General features: G+C 42.6%; 1 protein-coding gene across 1 annotated transcript; it reads left to right on the top strand.

Moving 5' to 3' along the window:
* The first annotated feature begins 12,899 nt into the window (after positions 1 to 12,899).
* On the top strand, positions 12,900 to 13,919 carry LOC147894359 (uncharacterized). Its single transcript, XM_087385291.1, has one exon. It carries the CDS (start codon positions 12,900 to 12,902, stop codon positions 13,917 to 13,919), a length of 1,020 nt encoding a protein of 339 aa, XP_087241417.1.
* The last annotated feature ends 2,191 nt before the right edge of the window (positions 13,920 to 16,110 follow it).

Genomic DNA, 16,110 nt, shown 5'->3' with positions numbered 1-16,110 from the left:
TTTAGAAGTTCTAGTAGTGGAGTACTCATGAGGAAATTGGTGGAGTCTTAAAGAACTATACCTCACATCATGAAATTATATACAATGGGGTGATAATAAGGTGTTAGGATATCCATATCCTATTCCAAAACTAAATCTTCATGGGAGTACACCATAACTATAAGCAGGTGGGCTTGAACTATGGAGTGGTGGAAGGCCTCATTGAGGTCGTGTAGTGTAAGAGTATTTTCAAAAAAATTATTGTGGGGAAGAAGTGCAGCGACGAGTATGTACAGAAAATATGTGTACATGTTATGGATAGTGCATGTTGTGAATCAGAGTGTGGAAGCATGGGACAATGCTTCCTATAGCCTCTCGTGAAGGAGTCCTGGCTCTTGTGCTAGAGGGGAAGATGTTTAGGCCACCTGTAGGTCCATTTGGAGTTGTTGGATCTTTTCCATGGCTTCTGCAGGAAGAGTAGGGTATTCTCAATATGCAAGGTTCTGAGGATTTTTGTCACCTAGAGATATATTGGTGTCGTTGTTTGTAGTATAAGTGTAGCTTAGGACCTCGAGTCATATTTCAATGAGAGACATAGGCTTAAGTGTGGTAAGCAAACATAGTGCAAGCATGTGTGAAAGGAACGTGCATTATCATGGTTGGGGTAATGAAGGCTTTTGCCTTCATTGGGGGTTGAAGGGTTTAGGAGGAGTTTAAGGGTTAGAGGGAAGCTCAGGGTTTAGAAGGAGGTTCCAAGGTTCAGAGAGAGGTTCTAGGGTTCAGAAGGGGTTTAAGGGTTAGAAGGAGGATCAAAGGTTTAGGGTAGAGTACATGGTGGAGAACTCATCTCCCTCATAGATTATGGAGGTCAAGGGTTGAGGGACTAAGGGTTTAGGGGGAGCATAGGAGTGGGAGGGGAAGAAGGTATAAGAGCATAGGGGGAAAGGAGAGACAGGAGAAGGGAGGAGAAGGAGGGAGGAGGAGGGAGGAGGAGAAGGAAGGAGAAGGAGGGAGAGGAGGAGGGAGGAGGAGGAGGAGGAGGAGGAGGAGGAGAGGGAGAGGATGGGTTGTAAGGTTGGCAGACAGGGGAGCAGGAGTTGCAAGGTTAGGACATGCTTTTGGACGTGGAGTGCAAGGAAGCATGGACACTTGGAGACAATTGCTTGGAATACCAAAGTAGAACTCAACACAATGCCCCAAAGAGTGAGGGATTCATTCCATTATGGGGTATTTATACAAGTTGGAGAGCTTCTCTCTCTGCATGTAGGAATTGTAAGAGATTCTATCTCTACATGTAGAACTTGCATATAGAAGTTGCATGTAGGAGTTGCATGTAGAACATGCATGTAGGACTTGCATGTTGCATGTAGAACTCGCATGTTGAGGATTCCTAAGAGAGGATTTTCCTAGCCTTACGCAAGTACAAGCGGAGCTTTTCCGCTACTCTACACACACATTCTGTGCTACCTAAGTTCATGTTGGCATAGAGAGAACATACTCCCAGATCCATTTTATTACCCATCCTCAGGTTATGGCTTATTATGATCACAGAGTTGGGATGCCATCATGCGTGTAATCTAGTGGCTATGGAACTTGTGTCAATGCCAGTCGATCCTGTTGTAAAGCCTTGGCACCATACAATTTTTGCTCTATTTCCAAGTAGCCTTTATCCACCATTTGTTCGAATAGAGATATGTGACATGATTCTAAGAAGATGACTCTTTGATAGAGTCGGCTTGTAATCTAAGCATCGATCCAGTCATTGGGATTGAAACTGAATGGAGGCAAATGGTGGTCGATGTGGCTTGGGACCTCCAAAATGTATTCCAATGTTTTGCAGAAGATAGCACTTTGGCGAAGGATGTGGTCAATGTTGCCATGCATTATTTGTTCATGCTATTGAAGTGCTCAGATTAGTGTGCCTTGGATATTCCATTCTACACCAAAGTATGGCTCGATCATTGGCCAATTAATGGTGTGATCTTCACTCAAAGTGTGTATGTTGGCTTCTTATCTGTGATGTCATAGAATTGCATAGAACTTGGGATGGGTTCTGAGACATGGAGGTGCATGCAGGTACTCTTTCAAGAAGATTACATCAAAGAGCTTGGGACGGCGCCAATAAGATTGGAGATCCAACTTGCTTACCCAATCTTTCACTAACTTGATGCTGATGAAGGTTGGTAGGGAAGTTATCCAGGGTCCATTGACCTCGAGTTCTCATATCAGGATATTTGCTCCAAAATCCTTGATGGGGTTACTGGGAAGTGGTATCACATCAAAATCATACCCATCATTGGAATTTGGCATGGGAGTGTGAATTGGATTATCCGGATCCTGATATTCAAAATCAAATACTGGGTCATTTTCTGTTGATGGCAGCACAAGTAGTGTCAGAGGTGATGATTGGGCAAGGAGAGAATCTGGGGACATGGGGGAGAAATATGGAAGGGTTTAGTTGTGGAAGGGGAATCAGAGGGGAGAGGGGGAAGAACTGGGCAAATGGTTTGATTAGCTTGGTAATCCTCGAGGGTAGGATTAGCAAGGGAAGGGAAGAAGCTAGGTGTGAGGGGCTCATAAATTTGTGACTGTTGGGCTAGTTGAAAGTGGTGAGAGGCATGAGCAAAGAGACGATGAAGGGAGTAGATGTTAGGTTGGAGCTCGGGGAAGGTTAAGAGGGTGGTAGCAGCAAGGGTAAGTGAGGTTATGAGGTTGGCATAGAGAGTGGTTAGATATGGGAAGTTTGATGTGAGATAGGCCTTGTCATGTTTTGACACTTCTTTTTGCTAGTGCAATGGGATCATCAGCCTGCAAGGGCGGGATGTCGGTTATGTCATGCCTTGAAAATAATAGTGATAGCCTTTGTAGCGATGGTAACAAACCAGTAATAACAATGAGGGGAGGACTACTTATGAGGCATATATATGCAATGAAAGCATCCATCCTGAGTGCTATAAACCTGGCATGTGTAGACAGGCAGAAGATATTTTTCTCATCTTTGGACAAAGTCTTGGCAAATTATGCGTAGAGGTTTGGTCCCTCTAGAACATTCCCATTTGATTGTTGGATGAGTGGATATGATCCTGTTGGAGTTGCTTCCATTGGATAAGCACTCGTGCTTTGAGGTGATCTTCCACTTGTAGAGCAGTCACAAGCTCTTGGTACACCACCATTGTGCATTGTAGGGGGACTTCATTGGTGTTGTCTTCCATTGCCTCATTGTTGTGCACTAGCAATTGGAGTTCAAGCTTGGAGATGACTATCTTTTGGGATTGCATCTCATCCATTTTTTCTTTATATTTATGGTAGATGGATGTATATGCCTCCTTAAGCTTTTTCATTTGTAAGGTGACTTGTGCTTGTTGAGGAATGACTTCAATTGTATTGGACCATTGGTCCAAGATTTGTGCTTGAGAAGTGCAGGCCTCTTCAGCAGTAGCAAGTTGGTCCTTTATTAAGATTCGACAGTCCCTTATAAGCTCTTCAATGCTGAATGTGTGTATTGCCAAAGACTGCTGCATGTCTTCAAGCTTTTCTTGGCAATCCTGGAGCTCATCTTCCTTGTGGATTAGAGTGAGTCGAGCTTGTGCTAGTTCCTCCATCTTCTGAGCATGTGTGGAGGTCAAGTAGTCATAGGAGGTCTATAGGATTGCTGTAGCTTATACTACTAATGTTAGCTGTATTTGGCTTTGGTGGAGGTTGGAGGTCACATCCCTCACTGCCTTCTCTTGAGCTTGGAGATATTGGTTCATGCACATGTCTTCAACCTTTGTTGAGTGGGCTCTGATGTATAATGATGGTGCCGTACTTGCCAACCTGTGCATCGCTGGAGTGGTAAGAATGGAGAAAGTCCCTAATGTACATGGTCATAGTAGGACTATCCTCCAAGGATTTTAGGCTCTCATACAAACTGCCGAGACCCCTTTTCTCTAAGAAAGATGTTGTTGCAATGGAAAGAGCATAAGTCGATGTAGGTGGCCACACAAGTTCCAAGGACTGGGCCATCAATGGTTGTGTAGGCTAGTGGTGAGTCGGGTGGCATTTGTTCTTCTTGTGTTTCCATGTCATGCACCGAATCCTCCTTAGAGCTATTGCTCTGAACTACAAATGCTTGTGGTCACTATGGTTGAGAGGAGGTAGATGGTTGCGAACTCTAGAGGGGGTCTCATGTGGTTGAGGCAATGGGCTCTTTCTTCACATCCTCTTTAGTGATGGTGTACCATTTATCATTAGATTAGTTGGCATGCAGGTATGACATTTGTGTGTGTATTGTGAGAGAGCTTATTTTTACACATGCTTTGAGAGTGTGGAATGAAAGTGTGTGGCATATTTATAATAGCTTCTTGGATGGATTCTCCGGGTACAACCACGTATCCATAGCACCGACGGATCAACATAAGACAAAATTCGCCACCATGGAATGGGGAATCTATGCTTCAAGGGTGACGCTCTTTGGGCTCCCGCCACATTCCAAAGGTTCATGATCACATCCTTCAAGGAATATTTGAAAGACTTCCTGTAGGTGTTCTTGGATGACCTATGTGTACATTCTGTGTGGGATGTGACCACCTCAAATACCCCAGACTAGTATTTGAGAGGTGTCGCCTCTATAGGATTTCCCTTAATCCTCTTAAGTGCCTATTCCAAGTTAAACACGGGGTAATCATATGTCGTGTTGTATCCAAAAATGAAATTTCCATGGATTACAACAAGATCAAGCTCATATTAGAGCTACCACCCCCTGCATTGCGAAGGGTGTGCAACAATTTACTGACCATATAGGCTATTATCGAAGGTTTATCTACAACTATGTTGAGATCGCTCGCCCCCTATACAAGATGTTGATCATATTAACCTAGACGGAGGACTGCCAAACCTCTTATGAAACTATTAAACTTGTCCTGGCTTCCACACCTATCTTGTGAGCACCAAATCGGAATTTAATATTCCATGTGCATATGGATGCTTCCAAGTTTGCAATAGGGTGTGTGTTGGCATAACCAAGAGAGTATAAGCTAGATGGGGTGTGTGTTGGCACAACTAAGAGAGTATAAGCTAGACTATCCTATACACTTTGCAAGTTACCAACTAAATGATGCAGAGATGAGTGAAACAGTGATGGTCTATGCCATCAAGAAATTCCACCACTGTGTTCTTATGGAACACCAGGTGCTCCTTTACCTGGTAAACAAGACTTGCATGACTGGATGCATCACATGGTGGATGCTAATTCTATTAGAATTTGATTTAACCTTGGCGGTCCACAAGGGATGGACACACTTCATGGCAGACCATATGTCTTGGATTCCCAATGGACAGCCTGCAAGGTGTCAGATGATCTCCTAGATGCCTCACTATTCCTTGTAGACCTAATACCAGAATGGGCATAGGAGGTTGGTCATTTTTTTGGCCAATGGGTTTCCGCAGGACAGGCCCTTAACAAAGGTAGGGCCCAAAAACTTATCAAGGATGAAGCACCTTATCAGTTTTAACAGGTCGATTATACCGAATGGGTAAGGGTGGCATAATGCACTACTGCATTCATGAGGATGAATTTGTTGAGGTATTGTGTCTAAGTGAAAGCATGTGAGTGCATGTGACCTAGTAACTAGGTAGGGACTAACTATATGCTTTTTTAGTTGTTGCTAGGATTTCATAGGGCAGCCAGGACTTAGGCATCACTTCTGAGTCCTAGGTTGAAATTGGTTGGTGCTACCTATATGTGCAAAGACGTACATATGTGAGTGCTCGTGATACAGTCTAATACTAACTAAGGAAGACTTGGGTTTCCCAGGGGACGAGCATTTTCTGAGCGAAATCTTTCGAGCGTCCGAGCGAAGGAAAAAAAAAGCTTCCAACTATGCATAAATATGGCAAAAATCGAGCAGAAGAAAACATAGTTTCACTTAGAAATATGCAAAGTATTATAGCAATGCCTATTTTATACAAAAATCTTTAGGTGAATCTGTAGGAATGGTGAGAGCATAATGGGATGGCTTTTGAAGAAACCCGCATGTAGAGTAGACTTCTCTATGAAAATTCCCTTATGATCCTTCTTACAACTTTTACTTAATAGGGGGTGACATTGAAAACCCTCTCTCAACCTATCTTCATGAAAGAGTTTCTTCAAAAAAAACTCATTGAAGCAAGCCATCCAGGTAGTTTCGCCAGCGAAACCCCTTTGAAGCAAGTCTCCCAAGGTAGTTTCGCTGGCGAAACTACCTTGGACAGCACTTTTAAAAGTGACATAACTTTCATATCCAATGTCCAAATATAGTCATTCAACCACTCAAATTGATCGGAACACCCTATTTGAGCACATCTATGGAGTTATATTTTGGAAAATCTTTCATATATAGTATTAAATATTACATGTATTTTATGAGAGTGATATATAAGCCCAAGTTAATACTTATTTATAGTAATTTAAACTTCTTTAGAAACATGTCCATAAATATGCTATAAAAACACTAAAAAGATATTGCCATATGATATAAATGTGTTGATAAGTAATTATATATGCATAGTATTATTACATTGAGAGTGATTATGAGGAATGTTTCTTAAAGGAATCAACACTTTTTTAAGGTAATAACAGGGGTACAAAGGGATGTCTCTAAATAAGACAATTATGTTGTGTAAAAATGAATGAGTGACTAGTCTGTATATTTTTATGATAAAGGGATCTAGTTCTAGTGAAAATAAAAGTGTAAAAACCATGTTTCCTAAAGAAAAACATTTTTAAAAATCTCTTGAAAAACACGCTCGGATAAACCTGCTCATAGGTTTTTGCTCGTAAAATTGACGCATCCGGTTTCCCAAATCTTCATTTTTGTTGAGGATGGCTTGCGTGTTGAAGTAGTAGTGCTTTAGTCGGCTCCTGTTTATGATTGTATTGAATTGGACTCCATCCAATGTTTCTAGTAGCACACCTCCGACGAGATTCATTTTTCTTACTCGATAGGGTCCTTGACCTAGATACTTGAGTTTTCCCTTGTGTACTTTGGCATTGTATAACAAGACCAGGTCACCTTCCTTGATGTCTTTGGCTTAAAAATTTTTGTCAAACCATGCCTTTCTTATGCTTCTATTGTCATGGCATGGTAGGCGACTAATCTGGTCTCTGTATGCTTCTCTAATTGATAGAGTCTTTCTTTCAGGGATGCATGATCTCCCATGCATTCTTGTATTGCTATGCGCAGGCTTGGTATTACAAATTTGAGTGGGACCACCGCTGTAAGGCTGTACATCAATTGAAAAGCTGTATTCCCTGTACTGACCTTGAGTGTGGTTCAATGTGCCCATAAGGCTGCATTTAGTTTCTCTGCCCAATCAGAACGCTGTGGAACTTCTACTACCTTGGTGAGGATAATGCATAATATTTTGTTGGTAGATTCGGCTTGTCCATTCCCTAGGGGGTAGTAGGGTGTGCTTTTTCTATGGATTACCCATAAAGCTAGACAAGAGCTCTTGAATTGCCTTATTGACAAAATACGTGCCTCTAGTCTCGACACAATTTCAATGGGGCATCCGAACTAGGTGATCACATTCTTGTATAAGAATCTTGCTATGCTTCTGGCACCTGCCTTTCTGACTGCTTTAGATTCAGCTCATTTGGTAAAGTAATTAGTCGACACAATGATGTAACATGCCCGTGTTCCCTTTGCTATTGGATGGATGGGACCCACATAGTTAATCCCCCATTTTTCAAATGGTTTTTGTGCAACAACTATTGTAAGGGGATTGAAGTCTTTGTGTTGGCGTTTAGTAGTCCATTGGCATACATCACAACCTTTGACATATTCATAGGAATCTTCCCAAAGTGTTGGCCACCCGTAGCCTACGAGGACTTTTCTTGTTGTGGCTTCCCCTTGGAAGTGTCCTCCTGCAATGCCTTCATGGACTTCACTCAGGATTGGCATGATCTCATGAGGCATTATACATCTTTTTAAAACCTGGTCCTTGCCCATCTTGTATAGTTGCCCAGTCCTAAGAGCCAAGATCACTGCACAAGCAAATTCACCGCCAAGGTTGTGGTGCCATATCTGCGTAGTCGGTGGCCATGATGAGAATAGTTGCATCTTCAACATGTGCAACAACCTGCCTCAACCTCAACAATAGTAGCCGACACCCATACCAGTGTACAAGCAACTCGCATTTGTACAAGTGCCCTCAGCTCCGAGGCTGAATCCTATTCCTATCCGGACACAAGTCCCGCAATTACTCAGGAATCCAAATCCATGACCATATCAAGTATGAAGTTGAGTACCCAGTCTACTATGTAGAAGGTGTAGAAGGTTTAATACCAGTCTATGTGAATGAAGTTTGACCCAACACATATTGAGCACCAATCAAGTGCTACGATTGTGGAGAGATGCCCTCATCATGGTAGCCCCGCTACTTTTCAACCACTCTACAGAGATTGTGGCATAATCCATGCCTGTATGGGTTGTCCCATGAAAAATAAGGTCCCACAACAAACTGAGGCTAAGCCTGACGTCCCAATCTGCATTATTGGGGTGGACCATCAAAGTCTAGGGCCGACAAGTGTAATATCACAACCTGTGAATCTAATTACATGCCAACAAAAAGAGGCCACTAAAGACCCTAATATTCCAATGCAATCAAGACAACTTCTTCAAAAGAAAGCACAAGTGCCTCTACCTCTGCCAAGCAATGAGCAGCCAAGCTCATCCACATCAGCTCTTGAACCTCAAATAAAAGAAGCTCCATACCCGAATGCAGAAGTGGAAAAGGCTCAATTTCAGGCCCTTCAACAATGGGTACAAAAGGAACAAGCTCAATTTGAGACTGAGAAGCAAGCACAAGATCCAATCCCTGACTTGTTGGCCCCACCGAGTATTGATATTGTGCTTGAGCCTCTGTTCCAACAATAGAACCCGCAACATAATGTACCGCCATGCCAACTTGAAGGAGCTGCACTCTCTAGCATTCTAAGTTACCCTGTGTCAATTCCCATTGGAATCCTTTTACGGAATTGTCCCAATCTCTTGGAGAGTTTCAAAGGCTATATATTGAACTCGCAAATCCCCCTCCACCTATCGAAGACATAGAAGATAGCCTTGTGCAGCAATGTATCAAGAATATGTATGTCGTCCTTCCTAGTAGGAACTCGTTGAGATTGCTTCATATAAACTTGGCTCAGAGTCCCTTATCCTTTCTCATCAAACCACCTTTTTGTAACTTCCTTTATTTCTCTTCCCACCTATCCATCTTTGCTTCCAAGTCACCAGGCACCTCTACCCAATCCATATCTTCCTTTGCAAAATGAGCCCAATCAAACTACATTGGTTTGATCTTTGATTTCTAAAATGCAAAGGCTTTTGCAAAAGATTTCTTGATCATCTTGTGTTTGAAGCCTTTGGTCACCTCTTGGTAGACACTCAAGATGCAATAGCATGTCCTCCAAAAACTATCGCTTATTATCTTGTACCTTCACCCTTTGTCCAAGAAGAGGCTTGGGACACTTGAAAACATGCTGACAATCCTCACCTAAGGTTTCTCTTATGCCCTGCGATTGATGGAGATTCTCCCCTTTAATCTCACTCGGGGGGGGGGTCACTATGTATAAACCCTCAATATCACGTGCGTTCAAGGCCTATTTGTAAAATCTCTTATCTGTAATTTTTCCATTAATAAAATGTACCCTTTTTCTATACAAATATGTAATTTTTTTCCAAAATCATTTTAAAAACTCCCTTATGTAAATTAATTTTTGTAAAATTTAGATATTAAAAATATCCTTCTGTTGAACTCACGTGATAGGGTTACATATGATAACAGACCCCCCCAAGTAATGTCAACCCATGGATATCATGAAAATCTTCTATAAACATATAAATCTTGCCTTAAAATGGTGCCATTAGGTCTAATTTTCATCCATGAGGTGCCTTGGGCATGATGATTGAAAGGTTTGAAGATTGTGACCCTGATTTTGAGCTCAAGTGTCCATTCAAGAAAGCTCAGAGAGAGCTCAAGGATTGTAGGAGAGCTCAAAGAGAGCTGGAGGAGCAAAGAAAGGTTTGAAGGTTGATATCCTGCTTTCAAACTCAAGTGTCTAGATGGGAAAGCTCAAAGAGAGCTTGAGGATTGCAAGAAAGCTTAGAGAGAGCTTGAGGGCAAAGAAACGTTTAAATATTGAGCCCCCATTTCAAACTTGAGTGTCCTAATAGGAAGGGCTTGAGGATTGTGGGAAAGCTCAAAGGGAGCTCAAGGATTTTTAAAAAGCTCAAAGAGAACTTGAGGGGCTTGAGGTTTGTGAGAAAACTTGGGAAGAGGCCAAACTATTGCATGCATTCTAAATTGGAGAGAGTGAGACGAAAGTATGTAGGAGGTTCAGTCTTCTAGAACCACGCACATCCACCATTTGAACTTAGATGTTTGTACATTTGAAATATTATGTTTGCATTATTGAAAAACATGTCTTTCATAAAACTTCCATCTCCTTTGGGACTTAGTGCATGTGCATGTAGGTGCATATGTACACACGCACACATGCATGCACATGTGTGTGCATGCATGCATGCATACACACACTTGAAAGTGCATGTTGTATGTGAGTGCCAAACATGATTCTCTCTACTACCATTAGTGTTTGAAGGATGCCAAATCAATATAAAAAACTTGACCTTCTAATGTGACATTATCAGCTTCTATTTTTAAGATCCAAGATGAAGTCTACACCATTGCTATCAATTATAGTCGCTTTTCCCATTCCATGGTTAACACGAGCTTTAAGACTTCTAGCTCTTCATCCCAATTGGTGGTTCTAGTTGTATCATATGTGCATCCACTTGTGACAACATTGGATGTACTATTGAAGTTATCGATTTTGGCCAATGCATGTATTTCATGTTGATTTTTAGACTTTGGGTGTAACCTTCTATTGGATTTAGCTCTTTAATGACTAGAGGAGATGCATGGTAATGGTGTCATTTTACTTTGACTGTAGTGTCTCTATTGTAGATGGTGAGCTTATTTGTGTCCCAATCATGGAGTATTGATGCTTCTCTTAGACATGGCCTTTGCAATAGTGTTTGATATGCTTTCAATCCTTGGAAGATCCAAGATGGTGTGAACCATGAACCTAACTGTAACCATTTTGGTCGATGAGTGGTTGATACATAGTCTACAATTCTCAAAGGTTCATTTTGGTGTGATCAGGCAGTCTCATGTTCAATGGATCCATCCTCATAGGTGATAGTCTCCATGTTCAACAGAGGGATCATTTTCCAAGATGTTCTACTCCTTCCCTACCATCCACCATTGTAGGATAGGGGTCCCATTTTGATGTCACCCCTAGCACCTAAAGAGGAAAAAGATGCTCGACCACATGCTAAGGAAGTCAATTTTAAACACAATAATTAAGAGAATTAAAAAATCTATAAAAACAAGGGTACACTAGTGCACGTGGGCAGTGCCTCCTCATATAGTGGTAAAGCAACCGCTTTTGGATGGAAAAGAGAAAGCCAAGGGTCTTTTAAAGGACGTTGAGGCTATTAAAATGTAATTTTTACAGAATAGTCTCTATAAATGGCAATTTGTCTTAAATTATGTATTAAAAAAAATTACACATGGAAATTCACAAAAGAGTTTCAATCCTTCACCATTCCCAAAATGCTACATGGGTGGCACATTTTTGAGCCACGTGCCAAATTATTAAAGCACCTCCAAAGGCACATTAAATCGCAAATGAAGGTGCCCTTTTTTGCATGTGTGCCGTTTTCCTTTCCACCAATGGGCTCCCTCTGCACTCTTCTCTGCCACCTTGCAAACACTGACCGACCAATCTGCAAAGGCCAACACAATTTTGACAAAGGCTCTCTGCCTCAAGTTGTGCATCTACTAGCTAGAACGATTTACATGCGTGGCACAATCTTTTCCCATTCAAGCTCCTCTCAACTTGCAACTAGTGCGGAGCCTTATTTAGTACTCTTGGGCTAGTGTGCAAAGGGGCAATGCCAAAGTGGAAGAGAATTTGAAATTTTGAAAAAGATAAAAAAGAACTAAAGTACGAAGCGACTTCGAACTTTAATTTCTAAATAGAAGTGTCACTTCTTTCAAGTCTTTGCAAGGTTGACATAACTTTAGGTAATAGTGCCTTCACAAAATTGGTGTTCATGAGGACAACCTGAAAACACTTAAAAGTACTGCCTTCACAAAATTAGTGTTGATGAGCACAAGCCTGAAAAGCCTGCAAGGAGTAGAGCGATTTGACGGTGACGAAAACTGTAGTACTCTGATTCAGCTTCTCAAAAGGGGTGCAGACGAGGATGCGAGCTTTAAGGAGGTTAAGGACTCCGAAGGAGCGAGCACGATGATTTACAAGTAGCGTGGTACAGGTGGCGGCGAGGTGAGATGCATGAGGGGCGCGTGGAGAAGAATTTTGCGAGCAAACAGCAAGGGGTGATGAGCAGACGAGGTGACGGTGCAACTTTGCAAGGTGCTGGACTCGAGGGTTCGGCTGCATGGATCAACAGAAATCCATAGAAAAACACACACACACCCAAAGACAGGGAGAGCGCGAGAGACAGAGGGTCTGAGAAGATCAGAGAGCGAGAGAGAGAGAGAGAGAGAGAGAGAGAGAGAATCGACGGGTTGTACAGAATGACAGCACAACGTGAGAGTGAGAGAGAATCCACGGGTTGTACAGAATGACAGCACAACGTGAAGCCATTGTCCTCTTCACTTGTAAAGCCTTGCGACAGTCGTCGAGCAGACTCGAGCTCACATGCTTTGATGCAACTTCGTCCCTCCCCTCGCAGAGCTGCTCCTTCCTGGTAGCTTCTCGCCCTGGATGCTGGATCCCTGACTTTGTTCCTCGCTTGTTGTGCCATCAACAAGATGATAAAGAGTAGCGACCAGAATCATGGATAGATGAGACTTTCCCACCACCCTCCATGAGCTCCAACATCGCCCTCCTCACCCCCCGGTCTCAGCTTCCTTTGGATGAGGTGGTCGAGCCCTTGCTCGACCTCATTTGGCACTACGATTGCGTTGTAAGCCCTACCTCCCAGCTCAGACCCTCTCCCAGCTGCCTTCCTTGCAATGGAAGCTACCACCACTGCCAGCAGCTATTCGAGCACGCTGCTTTGCTTAAGGCTTCTCCTAAGGCCCCTATTCAGCTCGATGCTTTTCCCGATACCGCTGGGGGCATCGATATCGGCGGTAGTTCATATCATTGCGGCATCACGGGAAGGTGCAACGATCCCAGCGGCAAAGTAAAAGACGCCGGCAGTGGCACTGAAAATTACAACAATGCCAAAAGCAAACAGCTCGACGGTGCGCAGAAAGCCTCTCAAAATGATTGCGATGGCGTCCCTGGTAGAATCACCACTACTGGGATCACATACAACGTGGTTGACGCGACTCAATTGCCAGCCCACGTCGAGCACTCGCCCCATGCGACCGACGAGTCAGGCCTGCAGGCTCCTCATGAGGCTGATCATACATGGTGGCTACGAGGAGTGTTCGACGTGTTTGACGAGAACAAAGACGGGAGGGTGACAAAGGCAGAGCTCAAAAGATCGTTGGAGAAGCTGGGAATTGAGACGACAGACGAGCGTGTAGCCTCGATTCTAAGCGTCGCAACGCTCAAGGTGCACGAGTACGTGGATATGGAAGAGTTTCTTCTTCTGTACAAATCTATTTGCACCTTGATCGAAGAGTGCGGTTCAGAAGACGAAGGAGAAGACTCTACAGATGAAGAAATACTGCAAGCCTTCAACGTTTTCGATAAAGATAAAGATGGGTTCATTAGTGCTGAGGAATTACAGTTCGTTCTGTGTAGGATGGGTTTTCAGGAAGCAGAAGATCTTGAAGCTTGTATAGAGATGATAAAGAGTGTGGATAAAAATGGTGATGGGCGAGTAGACTTTTTGGAGTTCAAGACGATGTTGAACTCTGCAAACCATCTGTAGACCTTTACAAGATCTTTCCTACTTTTGAACATTTTAATCTATCTATAGACCTTTACAAGATCTTTCATGTCTACACTCTTTCCATTCATTGTTTGTCGTTTGTGTTCCGAGGTAGTACTACTGCATGTTCTCATTATCATGTAGTACCATTATCATTGAATACTTCAAACCATCTCTACACGAGATTTAGACATTTACAAGATCTTTCCCCATTTGTTTAGTTTTATGCATGTTTGCATTCTTTGCATCTTTGGCTTTTGTGTTCAACTATTACAAAGAGGGAGTACCACTCCCACTTCTCAATATTGGTGGTACAACTCCCTACTACTCATCATCCTTCCTAAATCCTAGGAGACATATGGGCATTGGGCTTCCTTGATTAAAAAAAACAAATTTCTCCCTGTCTTTCCTTATTTATTTTCCCTTCCCCCCCCTTTCATTTTTCTGGTAGGCCAAGAGAAATTTGGAGATATCTAGTACTACAAATTGGGAGCTCTTATGCAATAAAAGGATCGGAGTAGGTTGAAGAGGATGTTATTGCACGGAGAAAAAGAGCAAATCCTAGTAGCCTAAAGGAATTCCAAATTATAAAGATAATAAAACCAATGCATAGGATTGAAGAATAGTTCAAGTATATCAAGCATAAAGATTAGCCTACCAGATTTATTGGCATGGAGTGCAAGGCTTGTAGTTTACAATACAATTGTTAGCTTTACATTCCCGTATTTATAAGAGTCACATTTTTTGCATTAAGATGCAAATAAATTAGCTTAATTGCCACAAGTCACTTCTTTTTCCACCATTCTCCACCACTATTTCCACCATTCTCCACCACTAGACTATATTCTAATCCTTTAATATTTTTCTTCACCATTCTCCTCCACTAGACTACATTCTAATCCTTTAATATTTTTGTCTAGTCAACCTAGAGACTCATTTTCTAACTTCATCACCCCTCTTATATTTTGTAACTTAATTACCCACTCTCATGGATAGATGCTATCACGGCCACAATATGTCAGGAGTGTAATCACTATTTAAAGTCCATCATTAAAAGAAGTTACACTATTTAAAGTCCATCATTAAAAGCATCCACTTCTAAACTTCATACTTTAGATTCAATTTGTGCATCCCAAAACATCTTTAGTAGCCGCCTCTTTTTCTTTCAAGTCCAACTCGCTCCTTTGAAACCTTATTTTTGAACAAAATACCCCATCTCTCTCTCTCTCTCTCTCTCTCTCTCTCTCTCTCTCTCTCTCCCTCCCCCCCCTCGCTCTCCCCCCTCCCCCCCCCCTCTCTCTCTCTCTCTCTCTCTCTCTCTCTCTCTCTCCCCCCGTCCCCCTCCCCTCCCCCCCTCTCTCTCTCTCTTGCTCCCTCGTTCCCTCTCTCGCTCTCTTGCTAGCTATGTGTGTGTGTGTGTGTGTGTGTGTCTCTCTCTCTCTCTCTCGCTCTCCCTCTCTCTCGCTCTCCCTCGCTTTCCCTCCCTCGCTCCCTCCCTCGCTCCCCCCTCTTCTCTCTCTCTCTCTCCCTCTCTCTCTCTCTCTCTCTCTCTCTCTCGCTCGCTCGCTCCCTCCCTCCCTCCCTCCCTCCTCCCTCCCCGCTCTCTCTCTCTCTCTCTCATGCATGCACGTGCATGCACGCATACACACACACACACACACACACACACACACACACACACGCATCCTCCCATTAAGAGAAGATATTAAGTAACACATTAATCTTTATGGGGACTCTTCTCAACTCAGGGCATTTTTATGCCAAAGAGATGTACATGCTTGCTCCTAATATATGTAGTCGAATTAGGAGAAATTGACGTGTACATGAGTTGTATTAGCAAGTTATGCTACAATATTTGTATTGGACATAGACAAAGTTGATATAAAAAGAGAAACCCTATAGACCCCTATTTTCACAATAACACAAAGCAACTATAGACACGCTTGATAAATGCGCAAAATAGTGGGCGCGTCTATAGGCATTGCTTGAATAGAGAAATTATGGGCGCATCTAATAGCGCATCTAATAGCTCATCTATTTGTGCGTGTATTAACACGTCTATTAGCATGTCTACATTGAGAAAATACGGGCCCGTCTAACATTGCATTTATCAGCGCGTCTATTTGCACGTGTATAAGTGCATCTATTTGCGCGTCTACACTAAGAATTAGACATGTATTTAGATGCTAAA

This window comes from Dipteris shenzhenensis, chromosome 14 (assembly GCF_047967505.1).
Source record: "Dipteris shenzhenensis isolate YYH24624 ecotype China chromosome 14, Dip_SZ_1.0, whole genome shotgun sequence".
NCBI lineage: Eukaryota > Viridiplantae > Streptophyta > Polypodiopsida > Gleicheniales > Dipteridaceae > Dipteris > Dipteris shenzhenensis.
The sequence above is the reverse complement of the archived record's forward strand: the minus strand, read 5'-3'. Positions and strand labels throughout refer to the sequence as shown.

Excerpts from the sequence above, each read along its gene's own strand:
- LOC147894359 (XM_087385291.1), top strand. The coding sequence starts at position 12,900 with ATGAGCTCCAACATCGCCCTCCTCACCCCCCGGTCTCAGCTTCCTTTG.